This window comes from Melospiza melodia, chromosome Z, assembly GCF_035770615.1.
Source record: "Melospiza melodia melodia isolate bMelMel2 chromosome Z, bMelMel2.pri, whole genome shotgun sequence".
In the NCBI taxonomy this organism is placed as follows: domain Eukaryota; kingdom Metazoa; phylum Chordata; class Aves; order Passeriformes; family Passerellidae; genus Melospiza; species Melospiza melodia.
The window spans coordinates 49,581,018-49,599,705 of record NC_086226.1 but is presented as its reverse complement, the minus strand read 5'-3'; the positions used below and the strand labels follow the sequence as shown (position 1 = coordinate 49,599,705).

Here is an 18,688-nt window from a genome sequence, read left to right as displayed (position 1 = left end):
CTTTCAGACATACACTAATCCCAACAGAGAACAGCTGAGACCTACTTTTAAACTGTGATTTGGGAAATTATAAAATACATTATAAAACCCATCCACATTATAATTTAGAAATTTTAATCATCTGCTAAGCTAAGTGAATTAGTATTACTGGAAAGCTGCAGAGGATTATATCACTTAATAGGACAAATACAATTTTGTAAAAACTCAGGCTTTATCACTATGAGTTTTAAGAATAATCCTTGAAGTTAAGTGAGAATAAATTTTTGGAATCATGTGCATGGTGGTATGAGTACATGATCATTCACTCCTTATTCGATTTCTGACACACTACCTCAGGACTGATGTTTCTTTTTTCTCCTTAGAAATGCAAATTTCTCTCCCACCACAATATTTAGCCCTTTGCAGTAACAGACTAGAAAAGACTCAGCCCTGCATATGTGGCAGATTTTCTGTTCATTGGCAGTGCCATGCCTCTAAATCAGATACTTAAGTGCCACCAAAAAGGAATAATGGGGTTTTTCACTGTTACACTTTTTACCCTGGTAGTGTCTCAGCCTTATAGTTGGTACAGTTCCAAGGTTTCAAAAAGATGGTCTACACCTGGATTACATTAGAAAAGATGAATTTTCAAAACTGCCATGTACCTGTAAATGAGGCACTAATATTACAAGCAAACTCTGATGCTGCTCTGTAGCACTGCTCTCTGCAATACTGGTAATTTTGCTACACATTATCTACATGTGCACATAAGCACACACTATGCAAGGCAGAAACAGAACCAACACTTAGATTTCCTCTTCACTTTAAAAGTAATAATCTATCACATGTACATACATAAAAATATTTAGTTGCATTTCTATGAGAACACAACATATTGCACCAATTTCTTGCATTTCATTTGTAGCCTCTCTCATCAGTCACAGCTTCAAACCGTCTGTTTCTGATCATGTCCTGCTGGTCCCAATGATCTTGCATTACCAGTGACATTTCTAAGCCCTGTAAGAGACTATTTTAAGTTCTCAAGAAATACTCTTCCATTTGCTTTGTATCAGAAATTTGCTTAGAATATTTCTGAATGGTAACAGTCAGTTAAAACAATTCAGAAAGAAGAAGAAATAACAGCAATAAAACATTAACAATGACAACAATTTATTTACAAAGTAAATAACCACAATTTAATTCCCACTGTTTATTTAAGAAGGAATACAATCTGAATACATGACACAGACAAAAAGTCATCTGAGTCAGACTAAATGACACAGCATTCTGCTTCAGAACTAAATTTGAGAACAAATATTATGGTACTCTGTCTTCTCTTCAGACACTGGTTAAAAAATGGGAATACTAGCAGTCTTCAGAACAGTTTCAAGGAAATTTCTAAATAGAATTTAAGGTTCAGTTCTGAGTGCAAAAATACACTGTCCATAACCTCAATGTACTGGTGACCCCAGCTAAGTTTTTTTATGCTGAAGCCCTTTCTTGGAAGAGGCTGCTGCACAATTCCACCAGACACGCGTACATTAATGTGAGCCATCACATTGAAGAATTAGGGGCAATGACAAGAATGTCAATTAGTACCACGCAAAGGTTTGATCTTGCTTCATAAAGAGTTTTTTATTTTCTTTAATTAATTAATTAATTAGACAAATCTCTTTTTTTAGTATGGCACTAACATTAACATGGGCTTCACAAAAGAGTTATCATTTTATATGATTTACATTCAAATATTGCATTCCCCTTCAGATGAGTTCTGACCAAATCATACATGCAAGGTATGTGTGTTTCCACAGAGCCCCAAATTTATAAAGTGCATTAATGTTTTATTTGACCATCAGGACAGCTACATCTTGCATGATGTACCGACAGGGAGAAAACACACACCCCTTTTACTTTTTAAACCTCAAAATTTAAGAAAGAATTTATAAAGATGTAATTTTATATTAAAAGGTCTATTCTTCAATATAGGTCACCCCTATCCTTTCACTTATTAAAAACTGGTGAGTAGTCACCTTAGCAGAAAAAAACAGATACAGTAAAACAAAATTTAACTTACATAAAAGGCAACTCTTAAATCATTCTATTGAAAAAGCATCAAAGATATATTACATCCCAATATTCAGCAAGGAGATCAAAGTGCTATAAAGACATATTGATTAGATGTCTCACTTCCTTCTGGATATGCTTTGAGTCATACCAAGTGCCAAACGAGAACACAAAGCTTAATAAACAAGGTATAAGTTTCCCTGAACATAGCAAATACAGATCCTTAAATAGGGAAGTTAAACAGTGACAGTGAATTCAGTGAAAACTGAATTATTATTTATATTTTTCTCTTTTGGTATATTTCCTAACTATAAGACAAAATGGCGCCATGATGGTACAAAACTTGGAAAGTTACCTACTTCACTATAAATGACAAATATGCCTATCGCTAGGTGATACCATGCCAGCAATTATTTTAGTAAACTAAGTATATTATTATTAACTTTTTCTAAGAACACTTATTTCTTCCTTCTCACACTTGAGAAATTTTCCGATAAACAATGAAGTAGTATTTATAAAGAAATGTCGGAACTGCTACTTAGAATTGAGAATCTTAATGTCATAATTCTAAAATCACTCAATTTCTTATCGAAAAGTCTACAGACAAACAAAACAAAACAAAATACTAACAAACATAACCCCCACAACACTTAAGGTGGTTTTACTTTAACTAGAAAGAATTGGGAACATTTTTAAGTCTTTTTAACTTAGAAGTAAAATGATCTAGCAACAAGAATCTCACTGGATTTTTCACAAATACATATTGTGAAAGACAACACAAAAAATTAGGCAGCATAAAATATAACATCTGTTTTGAGTTTGTTGCCCTGCTATAATTTTGAAGAGCTTCCATGCTCTACTAGAGGACAGCATAGGTACAGATTTTGGAAGCTGAAATTGGTATAAATTTTGAAAAACTTTCCCCTTGAAAACCACTGAATACCTAATGGAGTATCAAATTAAATTAAAATATCAAATTATATGAAGGATAGGCCCAGCTGCTGTCATAGCATGCAGCCAAGGGAATACAGGTGCAAAGGAATGCATCTCTTGTTTTAGTCTTATGCCAGTTAGATACATACTTAATTATATTCCAAGAGTTTAATTATATTTCAATAGCTATTTGAAAGATTTTACCTATGGTTTGACAAGAAGATACAAAGATATTTGCAGAATTAGTTGCACACAAAGAGAAAGGGAGAACATAGGAAAACATGACTCAGGTGAAAAATGATGAGGCCCTGGAGATATCCTAAATAAACAGCAGCAAAAAGGAAATCTACCTACAAAAGACTTGTATAACAGGAAGATACAGAATGTGTATAGTAGAAAGTACTACACATTGATATCTATACAACCAGGAAAAATAGGGTATAGAACACCTTCTTTAAAAAAATCTCATGCTGTTTTAAAGATCTGTTGATCCCCTCTGCACATCTCAAGGTAACACAGTTACTTTGTAGTTGATCCAATAATGTAACAAAGATCTCCCAGGCACAGGATTTACCAAGAAGCTTTTCGGTATTTTTGAGCAGAAACTGAAAGATAGTTGAAGGTCTTGAAATAAGAGGAAAAAGTGATATGAAAGTACATATGCTTAATAACCACATGCTGTAATTACACAATAATCCCATTTTTCTTCCAAATTACTTGTCAATAAATCTTTCTCACTGCACTATAAATTCCAGGGTCATGGACAGAGGTATTTATTAGTATAATTACAATGCAGAAATAAAACCATTAAGCTTTTAGATCCTGATATTGTTCCATTTATTCTCTCCTTTCCCCAAGGGGGAGGTGAATAGTTCCTACAAATGAAATACCCAGAAAATATTGGAAGCTTCTTTTAAAAGACTAAAATGTGCTGGTTCGTGCAATTACTTTGTTTAAGTTATCTTTTCTCTTTATCTAAACTTTGACAGAATGTCAGATTTATCGTTTTTTTTTAATACTATAGTGCAGCAAACAGACTCAGGATCAAAAGAGTTCTCTGAAATAGGCAACATTACTACACTATTAACACCAAAGCACTCTGGATTTCACTCTGTGCCAGTCAGTCATACATTATACCTAAAATCCCAAGGTGTCATGTAAATACATGACTCATAAAGTGACTGTTGAATAGGGCTATTGAATCAGACTAGCATGAACAAATCTATTCCATAATTTTCAGGAGAAGGGTAACCTATTCTTACCTGGAATTCAACTTCTGGTCGTAGCTTTCAAAGATTAACTACAGTGATGCTACATAATCATGACTTATTCCAGTGTTCTCAGTGTCTAAATTACATACAAATTGATTCAAGAGTGAGAGCATTTTCTCAGAGTTATCTTAAACTCTTCAGCAAGTTAAAAATAAAATAGAGTTTTTCTTACTTAGGGATGTTTTTATTTATCAGATAAATAATGTTTACATCTGATTAGATTGAACATAAATGTAATAAATTGCCAATTACTTTCATTCTTCTTCCAATGTAAAGTAGCATTGGATATAATTTTATCATTTTTTTTGCTATATAAAGGTAGTAAATAATATACATGAATAACATTCTTAATACCAACCAATAAAATATTGTATAGTGGCATAATTTAGGAAAAAAGAAGTGTTCACCTGGTATAAATACATGTTCAAATTCCAATGTATTGTTCAAATTCCAAAACCTTAACATTGCTCAAAAATTAACTGACATTCAACTTGTAAAACTGGACAGAGGAGGAAATGCAGAGAAATGAAACAGAAACACAACAGTAATGATAATATCCTTTCAAAATAAGAGCTTTCAATTAAATTATGGTTGTGTGATTTATACTACAATATTTTGCATTGTTGCATTGACCTTCATGTTAATGCAAGCATACAATGAATTCAAAATCACATTGACTTTAACTTTGACAGACTTTAACTTTATTCCTCCTCCCATTCTGGTCATTACTTACATATTTTCCAGAAAGTTTGACTCAGAACTAAGTTAATCCAGACCTTCAACAACTTGGTTGATAGTTGCTTGGCTGCTTCATTGATGACTACAGCACAAAAACAAATCAAAAAACCATGTACTGACTTCAGTCCCTTGAGACTAATGTAATACTGATGAATGTTCTAGATACAGAGCAAATGAAATAGGCAGATTTAAAAACCTATCTAAGAGCAAGTTCTTCACTCATTTGTTGTTGGGCACTGAACAGCTCCCAGGGAAGTGGCCACAGCAGCAGCCTGACAGAACTCAAGAAGCATTTGGACAGTGCTCTCAGGCACATGGTGTGACAGGGATAGCCCTGTGCAGGGCCAGGAGCTGGGTGTTGATGATCATTGTAAATCCTTTCCAAGCGAGTATTTCCTGTGATTCAGTGAATTTAACTCCCTGAACACACCACAGAAGCATGAAATTTAAAGTGAAGTTCAGAGATCTGAAACACAGACTCACTAATAATAGTAGAGTGCAGACTTTATCTAGGCTGTGTTCTGTTTCCTTTTGCAAAAAAGAGCTCTCAGATCTAACCCACAATTTTGTGCTATCTATGTGTCTTCCTATTATGTAAAGACAGCAGCTGCTAGAAGGAAGACTATCCCTTCCCATAAACCTAAATTCCACATGCAATGCATTGCAAACTATAAAAAAAAATTAGCACAAAGGACTAGTTGTATGACAAGTTTCTAGGTAACATAAATCTTTGAAGACTAAGAAGTTAGCAGTAGTGGAAGTTATGTAATAGAGCAGAATGAACAGTTCTATTTATTTTACAAATAGTGTTAACACAAATTGAAGTACCTGACAAATCTCCTTAACCTCCTATTTATTGTACTAAGAAGACCCATTACCACTTTCGACTAAGAACACAGCAGTTGACAATACTAATCCATTCCTACCTACTTTATAAGTTATTTAGGTGTTCAGAACATAGACAGTATGGAATTTAAAAAAAAACCCCAACAACCCCCCACATTTAATTAATGAATTATGAATTTTAGTTTCTAACCTATTCAGGAGGGAGCTTGCTTTTCTTTAAATGCCAAATTTTACTAATATAAATCTTCTGTTAAGTTAGATGTTAGCAGTAATCAGCTATATTGCTTTCTTTAAGGAACAGCCTTACATTTAATCTGGCAATACACAGAAATGCAGTTTCTTGACAAAGAGACAAACAAGTTTTTAGAACCAACTGTATCTCTCAGTGCATCCAAATTCTAGCAATCTTTTCAACTTAAGATGTCAAAGGAAAAAAAATCTCAAATCCTAGTTCTGTTTCTTACTGTTAATGCAATCTTTCTGAGGAGCATGAAAATCACTTCATCTTCCTCAGGCGAGTGAAGTCTTTTAGCCTTTCTCCAAGTTAGAATACTGCAGCATTTTTGTAAATAACTGCAAAACTCACTCACAAAGTATGTGTAGTGGTATTAGTAAAAGAAATTGTGTAAATATTTGAAATGGTCTTTCAGAGAAAATATATGTCTATAAATATATGAAGAAGAAAAGCAATTAAAAGCAGAAAATTGTGTATCATTTTCACCTCAAATTCACCCAAGAACAGACGGCCTGCTGAGAGAAACATTCACTTCTAACAAACAGAGAAATCCCAATCTTCATCTGAATCTAGTAAATTCAGATATGTCTATTTAGTGAAGGATGCACTGAACAAAGAATATGTATGTATGATTTGAATGACATAGGTATTGAAAAGAACACTTCAAATCTTCCCACCAGAAAACACCTTTTTGTGATTGTTATCAAAGCATCTGTATGAAATTTTTTTTCCTCATAATTTTATTCTGTCATAAACTAATCACAGCTTCACTAAACTCACCAGATTAAACAACCCAAAATTTAGGGTACCTTCTTTTAAAACAAGTATTGAAGTTTGTATTGAGGCATACCAGTATCAAGCTATATGATTTAACATCTATTGCACTGGAGCTATTAATTAACAATTTATAGAAATTGTTCCATAAATAGAACCTTAAAAATATACAGGTACTACCATACCTAAAAAGAAATAAATATATAGGCTGTGCATATCAATAAGAAACATAAATACTTTACTTGATTAAGACCAGCTGGTATCAGGAATTAAAAATATGTCTGTTATTGATACCTGTTTACGTTATTTGTGTAAGAGTTTCTCTTCAAAGAATAAGGAACCAGAGCAAATGGTTCACCTCATCTAATAAAAAGAAGTGCTGTTAAAGAGTTGCTTAGTTCCAGCTGACCTTGAATGTAATTGGCTACTTTGGATGTCTCTATGGTATATGCCACTAAGAAGATAAAAATATACAGGATTAAAATCTGAACTGATAAAGCTAAGAAATTAAGTATTACTCCTTTAATAAGCCTACTTTATGAAAGTACGTGAATACTAAAATATCTCCTTACTGATTGCTGTTGAACTGTGAATAAGTTTAAAAATAAGCTATCAAAAGCAGAAGTATCTAATATTTTAATTTTCTTCTTCTTACCTGTTTAAAACTTATGATTAAAGAATGCAAAGCATGTCTATTTTTTTTCACACCATGTCTATCTACCTGACCTTACTTGTATGGCACCACACTCACCAAATTTTTATATACACTGAAGTCTATACAAGTAATATTATTTTATATCTTAAAATAAAGATGGAGGCATTTATTTTATATTTTGTTTTTTTACAGTGCAACAGTAAAAATGCTCTTCTTTTTCTGTATTATTTAAGCATTCACTTGAAACCCTATACAATTTTAAGAACACTGTTTTACAAGGGCAAGGTTGATTATTGCAAAGATGAGATTGTTTCACTGTACTGAAAAATGAAAGCTACAAAAAGCCCCACAAAACCCCCAAACATTTTAAGTCACAAAACCCAACAAAGCTAAATAAAAGAGTCTATCAATTAAGATGCCAGGGCAGAGACCATTTCTTCCTGTTGTGAATAAAGGCATGAACAAGCTTGGGTGGTGGTGAACTGTGGGAAAGAAAAGAGACTTTTTCTTTAATTTTAAAAACCAAAATATATAGGGCTCAAAATTTAAGAACCACTTTTACTCCTTGGTATCAATGTATTATATTAGACTGCCACTTGAATTTTGAAAGTACTTATACAACACAGGTTTGGAATTGTAGAAACAACGATAAAAAGTGAAGGTGAAATGATGATTTAGGATGCATACATTATAAAATTGTATCTGCATGACTAAAAAAAAATCAAGGACCACAAGATATTTATCATGTTTTGACATGTTACCACAACTTTCCTGTCTCCTTTTCTGATTCAGTCACAGATACATGCCATTACAACAAAAATGCAATTTTGTGCTACATTTTTTAGTAAATATTATGAAGAAATTAAGATATATCAATTAATTTCCTAAGTTGAGGAACAGTACAGAGTAAGAAGCCTACAATTTAAATTTGGTTTAAAACTCCTCAATGGGAAGGATTGATACTTACGAAGTAATAAACCAAACCAGTCTACCTGTCAGTAGCAAACTGTAGCCCTAAGGTTTATTTTGTCAATGTTCTTTGCCTCTATTCTATCACCTATATTATTACATTGCATTGTATCTTGAAAGATTTGAGCAATAACCAAGCATTTTACACTAAATTAAGTTGTTCCAGTAACAAACAACTGTTAAAGAACTGCAGAATTAGGATGCATTTCAGGATCATGACTGTCTGAAAAAAAATTGTATATAGCCTTCAATTAATAAAAACCAGAAGCTGTGAAATGTAATTCAGTATCCAATAATCTATGTAACCTATTTGTTTAAAAGTTCTTCCTATATTTTGTTTGCCTACAATTGACCTTTCTCTTCACAGTCTCTGAACAAATGAAAACGTGTGTTTTAGACAAGTAAAACGTGGTGAAAAAACATGTATTAATGTACAAAAAGTAGACAGAAATTAAGATTTCAAATACGATTTGTCTTCTAGACCTTGCCTTCTTTATATTCCTAATAGCCATTTAAAAATCTCGAATCAAGCATTTCTCAAAGAAATCAAACACAAGACTAACATCTTATATATACACTGCAGTTATATCAGAAAGAAAATAGCTATAGTATTAACAAGTAACCTGACTGAAAACACTAGCTATTTATCAAGTGAAACACCTAAGACTAGGGAATTGTGAGGGAGGAAAAAAAAACCTACAGGTAAACTGGAAATGTCACGGTCTTTTAGACTTAGTGAGGTAAGGCATTTTTGGTAAATAATAACACCAGTGAAAACACTCCTTAATAAATTTAAGAACTTCCTTCAGCATCCTCCACTATACATCATTTGAAATCGCTACTTTATTGCTGCAACTCATCCTCTTTGACATGTACTTTCATTGTAATATTTTCAATATTTATGACATTCCTACTGCTTTTGCAGCTGGAATCATTTTGGTTCTCCTCTTGCTTGACACTTCCTCTCTCAGAATTACAAGTGCTTGTTTTTCTCAAAATCCTGGTGAAGCAGTCCCTTTGCTCAGTTATCAATTCACAGAGGAAAACTGGGAGATGAAAAGACAGTAGTAGGGCTGAAGAGCAGACACAAGCAGCAAAGCTTGCTTTAAATAGAAAATAACTAAAAGCTGTCGAGCTCAGGTCACCACCCATTACCGACTTGCCATCACAAAGTTTTCTCTCTTCCCATGTTAGATATCCACCTGGTTTCAAATACTCAAATCCTCTCAAATACCTAAAATAGTCTCTCTGTTCAAATACCTCAAATACTCTCTCTGTTCCTTTGTTTGTCATCAGAGATTCTGATAACATCATCTTTTCCCTCATTACTCTTACATCTACAGAAAGTTCTAAATTCTGATGAAAAAACAATATATCTCTATTGTCACCTCACATATTCCAAACTGACAAATGTATGTTCCATCCTAAGATTATATTCAGGAAACAGACAATGCAGGTTTTAAAATATTATTGTGACCTCTATCAAAAATCAAAGTATCCCTGTACTTTTTAATTTATTTTCTCTATAAATTGCAAACACCTTGTGATAGCTAGATCTGTCACTTATGTCCCCTATAAATTTCACACACTTCACATATATTAGTGCACACCACCGTTTCAAGAGCAGAAAAGTGATGTTATACATTGAAGAATCTTGAAAGTGTTTCTAAGTACCCTAAAATTTCAATGGGCTATGTAGTATGTTGCATTTACATTTTCTTTACACAAGAACTATGACATTTGGCTTATTCACCAAAAAAAAATTTCAGGTGCCTAATTAGTGCCTAATCATCTTACCTTTACAGATTCACTTAAGACTTGGGTTCTATCTGCTTCTTCACTGGATTGCAATTCTAGTTTATTATTTAACTCCTGTAGCTGTTGTGCTTGTTCATTCAAAAGCAATTGTGCCTGATGCTCCCGATGTAATGCATTATTTAATTCTTCACATACACTTTCAAACCTCTCATGGGTGATTAATTTCTGATAAGAAAAATAAATTGTGTTTGATTATGTAACTATACTTACCTGTTTACATACTTGACTTCCCAAGTTCCACTTGGGAGCATATTAAATTCTAAAATAAAAATATGCTAAAGGTTATTATTTATTTAGGTTTTTTAACTCAAAGACAGACCACCAAGCAATGAAATGGCCAGACAACTTTATTCACTGTATTTTTTCAAAACAGCATTCAGACTACTATAAACAGTATGCATTTGCTATTCTATTCAAATTAACACCCTAGATTGCTAAGAACCAATATTTAGAAGGAAATATGCAGATAAATGTCCCACATTTTAGTGCATATCTTGTCAATCCTTGTAAACATCTTCCTGAACTCTTTCTCACTTTCCAAAAGTGTTCCAGAAAGACAAAATAGTTCTTCAAGGAAAATAATTGTCAACACTTGAATGGCAATCTAAACTGTGATAATTTCTTCCAATTTTCCCAGAACTGTAAGCATTAAAACTCAGTATGAGCAAAACTGAAGATAAGCAGATATAATTTTGTCTGTTTGAGTAAGAAAAACCAATATTTTACCAGCTAGGAATAGGAAGAAGAATTGATTTGACATTATCTGTTAAATACTCTCTGCTTGGAAGTATCTTGATTGGGACACACTGATGAGTCTACCAACTATGCTTCAGTATCAGGTCACAGCTACAGAAAACACAGCTTTTTCTGGGCCACAGCTGTTTTAGCTGTACAGTGTACCTGTTGAACAGGTATTCATTAACCATTCTTAATTCTTAACCATTAACAATCTCAAATAGTTCAAACATATGTTCAATTCTGAATGCAACCTACAAGAAATAAGCATAGTAGGCAAGGTTCATAGTGAACCTCCAGCATGCTAAACCAAAACAAGTTTCTTCCCCTCCAAGGGTATGACAGGGGTCTAACTGAGAACCCACCAAATACCATTACCCCTCAATTACCATGTCTATTAGTCACAATACTGTGGTTTCAAGCAGTTTAGGAACCTTTTTGTTGTGTCTTCTTGCTCCTGTTGGACAACCTATTTACAGGCTAGCGAATGCACTGTGTTTAAGTAAATAAATCAGTGACAGCTAGGAGTCAGAGGAATTTGGTGCATACATGCTAGCAGGAATGTAGAAGAGAGCCTTTTTTTCCCCTTCCATAAACTTAGTCCTTCAGAGGAACAGCCACATTAAAATTTGTATTGATTAGCTCAGGTCGTAACCCAGCATCAAAGATACAAAAAAATGTCTATCATAATATTCAGCAATATCCACACAGAGTTTATACTTCTTGAAGTTCTCATGAACACACGTATTCAATACCCTCATGGCAGCTGACTTTAATCTGCTGAAATGAGATCTATAAATGTTTTTGGGGTATATAAATCACATCAACATTTTCAACATACAGAAAAAACCTGGTTGCTGAAGACCAAACATATAATTTACAAGAGCATCTCATTCTACAAATCAAAAAGAAACTCTTGGGGAAGGGAAGCCTTTCTAAACACATCTGACTTCTAGTTTAGTGACCCTTACAATGCAAATCTTCTGGAAAATTCTTTTAATATTAGAATGATTTTATACTTATTTTCAAAAGAATACATACAATCATGTCTTATAAGCAGTCACCTCTAAATCAAATATACTTACTTGCTTAAGTGTATTTAATTGCTCTTGCAGCCTCTGTGCTTTGTCTGCTTCTTTTTTTATCTCACTGAAATTTGATTTGAATTCTGCAAGTTGTAGGCGCAGTGAGAGGCGTTCCACTTCTGCTGTATGTAGTCTTTGTGTAAATTCAAATATTTGTTTCTGCAAGGATTCTATGTTTTTCTGTTAATAATCAGAAAGAAATTTATATGCTTTAACATGAACTATTTTATCAATAAAAGAGTCACATGTAATACCCAAGCAAATTGGACAAAACTCTCATTTTGTCCATCATCTCTAAGCTGCATGAGTGCAAAATGTGAACTTGTTTCTCCTTCGTACTCTTGAGGGTAACTGAAAATTCTGTTTTCAAGAAAGTACTATTTTAATGTAAGGCCCACAATAAAAGACCAATTATTTCAGGTTTCTCCTTTCCCTCTGATTATAGGGAAAAGGCTATCTTTACTGAAAGACGGAACGTAAAGCATGAAAATACGGAAACACCACCCCCCAACCCCCCAAAAAAGAAACCACAACAAAGAAATAACTCCATAACATTTAATTGAAGCCAAAAGCAAGTTAGCTCTTACAAAGCAAATACAACTTCGAAAGAACTTTAAAAACCCCTTTTCTTAGATACATCAAATATCTTCTTAAAATTCTTTGACATAAAAGAAAAAGTACATTGGTGCTCTAATGTTTCTGGGTGTTGGGAATCTGATGTCTACATAGTTGTAATGGTTCAATGTAACAGTCTCATAAACCGAAACAAAATTATGGTGCTATCCAGAGAGCTTCATCCCAACACTTAGACCATGAACCTACTGCTTACATAAAGTAGGACTATAATTATGCATACCATACTGGATACTCTGTCACACAATCCAGCTTCCAGGGCCTGGGTATTTATTTTATTGAGTCCATGAGCCAGGCTCTGCACCAAGGAGTCTTTCTCCAGATAAGTAATGCACTTGCAGTGGTCTAACGGAACCGTCTCCATTATAACACTCAGCTTGTCCATAAGTTTTGAAAATGAATTCCTGGCTGCATTTAACAGTAACTTTCCAGAATGCCAGGACTTTGTACCTTTAAAAAAAAAAAAAAAAAAAAAACAAAAAAAACCAGACAAACAAAACCCCCAAACAAACAAACAAAAACCCCCCTACAAAACAACAAAACCCAAATCAAAACACAGAAAAGAAACATCAAGTAGGTTATTAGTTTCAGTGTCTTTCAGTGAAAGAAACCACAATAAAGAAGATCTTAAAGCTACTCAATAGAAATTTTCCATTAAGGACTAGAAGTTTGAGTTCAAAGGAATATTTCAGAGAGAGACTTGAAGACAAATTGTGTATTTAGAAATGAAAATCCTAATCCTATCAATTTGCAAATGGGAGGGTAGAATAAGATTCTAAAGAATAGGATTTCTTTGTCACAGACTACTTGTCCAGTTGTTATCATGTTCTCCAGTACCATCCTTTCTAAAGACTTTAGTGTTCTAATTTTGTAATTCAGAAAACATGCAAGACAAATGCAAGCAAATGGAAATCAGGTCAAATAAGTCAGAAGCAATAGCACATGGTGAAACACTTTATTGTAATATTTACAATGCAAACTTCTGAGGGTTTCCTGATTTTTCCTCCCTCCCCTCTACAGATGTCTAAATCATTTGCTGTTCAAAATTAGTGAGGCTTGGTACCTTAATGCCATACTATTTATATTCTGAGACAGGAGAATATAATTTACCTTATTCCAAGGCAATTAAAATTTTACAGCTACAATTACGTATTTCCCCACAGGATTTTGGTAATCATCCTTCTCATATAATGGACTTAAGGCCCCAGCACACCCAACATGTCCTGCTTACTGCTAGATTCGTCAGGTCTGTAATTAATAATTGTGTTTAATGTTGATAAATAAAATTGTCAGTGCTCCTTCCACTAATTGGTATTCCAGATAACAGTTAATAGGTTTATTTATGCCTTAATAAAAGTCTTGTAATTTAGTTTTCCCTCTGCTAGGCAGGTCTTAATCTGTCATTACTTGTCTTATGATACTATCAGTGTAAGATGACAAGCATGGAAGAGCTTATTTACATTCAGTAGTACAGGAGATCTCCTGTTGCTGCAGTGAACTAAAATATTTGCTTAAGAGTATAAACAGAAAAAAATAACCCTGGCTTAAGTAAAAGAATTTCTGTTGTTAGACTGCGAGGGAAAAAGCCAGAGGTACAAAGCAAACAGAACATGATTATTGACGTGTTTTTATTACAAATCTCATTGTAAAGAAGATCATTTACATGTGAGGCTGAGATTTATCTGTAAGCAATAACAAAAAAAGCACATGATAAAATCAAATATTTTATTTTCAAACCCATTTTCCTGTTCAGGTTTGAAATAGCACCACTCCAATGAAGCCAGTGCTTAACTGGAGTATCATTTTTGAGTACATGCTCTCCATAACTACAGTGACTAGTAGATCTGTCTTTTCTTCATGACTAAAATAGCACCTTTGAGGTTAAAAATCTGACGAGGCATTTTTATCTTGCACTTCAACTAACTAAACATCCTTTGCAATAAAAAAATTATTCTTTTCATACACAGAAAAAACTGCTATTGCAATTCTCCAGTCGAATGCATTCACTAGTTGAATGTTTAGTTAAATTAACCTAAAATTAAAACTAGAACATTTTTATGGCCTTCTATGTAAGCTGATGCCAAAACCTTCTCAAAAACTGTCCTTTGCCATGATTTTTGGAATATATAGAATAAAGGAGCTCAATGAGCTACTGTTCCTTTGCTTTTCCCAGTATTTCCACTTGCTGTCTCAGGTTATGTGATATTGTTTGCCTGTCAGAAGCACATATTGTTTCTCCATATGTGCAGTACCTAGCATGGCAGCACTTCCCCTATGCCTAGAATCTCATGTTTAAACATATCAAAAGTAAATTTAAAATAATAATGCAGACAAATCTGTTGTAGCGTTTTCAAATGATCATTTCACTTCTCAACAAGCACTCCCCTTAACCAGCACAGTTCAAGATATCACAGAATCACAGAATCACCAGGTTGAAAGAGACCTTAAAGATCATTAAGTCCAACCCGTGCCCTAACACCTTAACTAAACCATGGTACTTAGTGCCACATCTAGTCTTTTTTTGAACACATCCAGGGATGGGGACTCCATCACCTCCCCGGGCAGGCCATTCCAATATTTTATCACTCTTTCTGTGAAAAACTTCTTCCTAATATACAACCTATATTTCCCCTGACACAGCTTGATCACAGCTTAAGGCATTTTCTTGGGATAGCAATAAATAGTCATGTCCTCCATTATTTTTATGAAGAGTAGCTTTGACTAAATAGACAGAAATATTTTGAAGGAAGTTACTGATTGCTTTGAAAGATAAAATGAAAACATAAATCAGTTCCACAAGGAACTGTAGCTATAATAACTGAGAGGATATTAGACTGTTTAAGTATATATATCTTAAGTACCTGCCATGAAGGATGAAAGAATTACAATAAAAATTAAATTATGTGTTAAATTATGTACTTTATGATGTCTCTAAGAAATTATTAACACAAATACAGGTATACGACAAAGCAATTAAGTTTTACATTAAGTAAATGGAAAAAAGTGTCAAATATTACTTCACTGAAAGATGAAAAAACAATTCTTGTTTATTCTGTTTTGGTGAAATTGAACACCAGTCAGCAGGATTAACTTTGTACTATGCAAGACTTAAATGTTCATGTCAAACTTCTAAAACTTTATATATTTAACAGTTGATGATATTTGTAGTGAAAACTTTGGCTGTTACCATCTCTGGTTTATGACAGTACAGATTTTGTTCAAACAAGCCTAAAATCTAACTTTACAAAAAAACCCAAAACAAACAAAAAAACTCCAACACTGCAATGAATTTGCATTGAAACTGAAGCAAAGAGATCATTCCAAGGCATGCTGGAATGAGTCCCAAACTAACTAACACTATAAAGTGAAACGATCATCAATGTCAAAATAGAACCACTTATTTAAAAGACTAAGAAAGGTGCCTCAAATGGTTCCCCAGACCCTAGCCATTTTTAAACATAATTTCTAAGACACTGAATCATTCCATCTTGATGATCCAGACAGCACCTTCTTGTAGCACTCTCTCCTGTGACATATAGTCTAATCCGGAACTGCCATTATTTAAAGACATTAAAGGATTGCCTATTTATAATTTTTTAAGAAATTCAACATAATTGAAGTCAAGTTTGAAGATTTAAGTTCTACTTAAACTATTACTTATAGAACACAATGTAATTTTCTAAATGTGGAAGCTTTAATATATTCCTTCAGAGCCTAATTACTTCAACACTTCTGGAAATTTCATATCAAACTTTAAATTTATTACTATTTTTTGACTCAAAAATTCTTAGGAGACTTGATCTCATGAGCAACAGAATTCCAAGTAAAACATGAGCAGATAGACCTTGAGATTCTGTGGAAATTACTTAAATAGATGTAAGATATTAAAGAATCACCAAACTGACTGTGGTCATAACATTCCCAGCATGGTTCTTCCTAATTCTCAAAATCAAGCCTGTGTTGAGTGCAGAGATATCTAGTAAATAGAGACCAGTAGAATTCCCATATTGTTCAAACTGCCAAAATATCATGAGGTTTAAGGTATTGTAATCAGTCGCTTCAGCAGATCCATGCTGCTGCTCCATTTCTCTCAATTCTTCTTCAATTTGCTGTTCCTACACAATACTCTGTACACAGGAACACTTGCAGTATAAACCCTGTAAATACTCTGAAATACAGTTCAAACTTCGCTTTGTAAGGATATAAATTTAAGTTACTGAAAACAGGATGACCAAAGAAGAAAGCTATGAAACTGAATCAAAACAATTTTGTTTCAGCGTCTTCTGGGATCGGTTTGTTATTTAGGCTTCTGGGAAATGAATCATCTTATTACTGTCCTGCTACTTCCATTTATTCATATAAATTAACTCTCCTTAAACATCCTTTATTCTGTGACAGAAGTGCTGGTACTTTAAAACTACAGTTTACTGAAGAACTAAGGATGGCAGCAATGCAGAGAACCAAGCAAACTCTTAGGTCAGTTCTCGCTGCAAATAAATAAAGGAAAATAGTTAACAGCTGGGAATAATGAGGTGATATTTCCAAAGACTGACACTACAATTTTTCATAAGCATTGTAGAATTCTATACAAGCAGAGACTGGGAAAATTAGGAAATCTAGACACATACCTAATTAAACATAAACTTAGAGAAGAAACATTGCAGAGACATAAAATAAGGACTGCTATGCATTGTATAAACTGAGAGCATTTTATTTCTCTCTCCAAAACTGTAAGATAGCAAATAAAGCACATGAAAATGTTATCCATGAAATTCACTGTTTTCCAGATTTGGAACTACTAAATTCATATAATATAAAACACGGTATGAAATTATTTCCTTTCAGTCAGCAGCTGTAATGTCCCAAGTTGAAGACGTGCCAGTTTTATAGCCCGTACTTAAGAAATATACAAATCAAATAAAAACAAAACTACATAGATTTTCTTCATAGAAAAAAATATTAGGTTGAGCTCCAGGAAAACACTTCCTGAATATTAGACCAGATGAAGAAGATAACTGGGAACCTTGTAAGAGTTACTTCAAGGTTCTTACAAGAACCTTGTAAGAGTTACTTAATTTAAAAGTTTAGCCTACTTTTTAGGCTAAGCTTTTAAAAACAGGTTAGCCAAATATCTATTTGTGTGGTTTAGATTATTTTTAATATCTCACAGTCAAACAGGCAGAATGATATAAATGCTTTCTAAAAGCACTCTCCAGCCTTCTGTTCCCATGACTATATACCAGAAGGATAAAGTATCACATCACCAATTAAAGAAAATTCAATCTGTTCCATCAATACAGCTCTCAGGAGATTTGATCTAGAATAGTTTAAATAAATCCTAAAAATGGAGATGATGCAACCACCCTGATTATGTTTTTAATTTTCAACTACAAGAATATATTTTTAAAATTACCTGGTTTGTTGACAACATCCTGCAATTCAGTGACAGAACTGATTATTGCAGCAAGGAGGTTGGAACTAGCAAACCAGCTGAGTGCTTCCACACAGTTAAGCTCTTCATCTTCACAACCTATGGAATAGAATTGTAGCTACCAATATAACTCAATAACTTAAATGAGGCACACTACTTTCTCTTTCAGAAACTGACGAAAGCTAAAAGTTCATAAGCCATAGACTATTTTCAGGACAATTTAGACTGTATTAAATATCCTTCCACTAGCACTAAACCAGAAAAATAGATGAATCTTCTAGTTTCAAAAGCATTTTTTATACCATTTTTCCTTGTAGAGGGATACATAAGCTGGTTTGGTAACAGAAAGGGACTAAGAGGATATGTATTTCCTCTAAAGGAAATCCAGAAATCTTAAATTAATATTTTACCTGAATCAGTAAGAAACGTTTTCGCATTTTTCAATAGGAAATAAGTACTACAAGTTATTACTAAAAGAATACACATTCTCAAAAATAATGTCAGTGGCAAATAATGTAGGAA

The 18,688-nt window shown here is 33.4% G+C and overlaps 1 protein-coding gene across 12 annotated transcripts in view; it reads right to left on the bottom strand.

The window, feature by feature from the left end:
• Positions 1–18,688, bottom strand: part of CCDC171 (coiled-coil domain containing 171) — a 159,703-nt gene that overhangs the window by 69,141 nt on the left and 71,874 nt on the right. For 8 of the 12 annotated variants that reach the window (XM_063179591.1, XM_063179595.1, XM_063179594.1 and 5 more), the window contains 4 exons: positions 18,149–18,265; positions 12,959–13,185; positions 12,103–12,282; positions 10,262–10,447 (listed from right to left, as the gene is read on the bottom strand). In XM_063179591.1, the coding sequence (XP_063035661.1) occupies positions 10,262–10,447; positions 12,103–12,282; positions 12,959–13,185; positions 18,149–18,265 (710 nt within the window). Of the gene's footprint in view, positions 1–257; positions 997–10,261; positions 10,448–10,611; positions 10,922–12,102; positions 12,283–12,958; positions 13,186–18,148; positions 18,266–18,688 lie in introns of those variants that run through there. The other 4 variants (XM_063179597.1, XM_063179599.1, XM_063179600.1 and 1 more) reach the window with 4 other exon arrangements.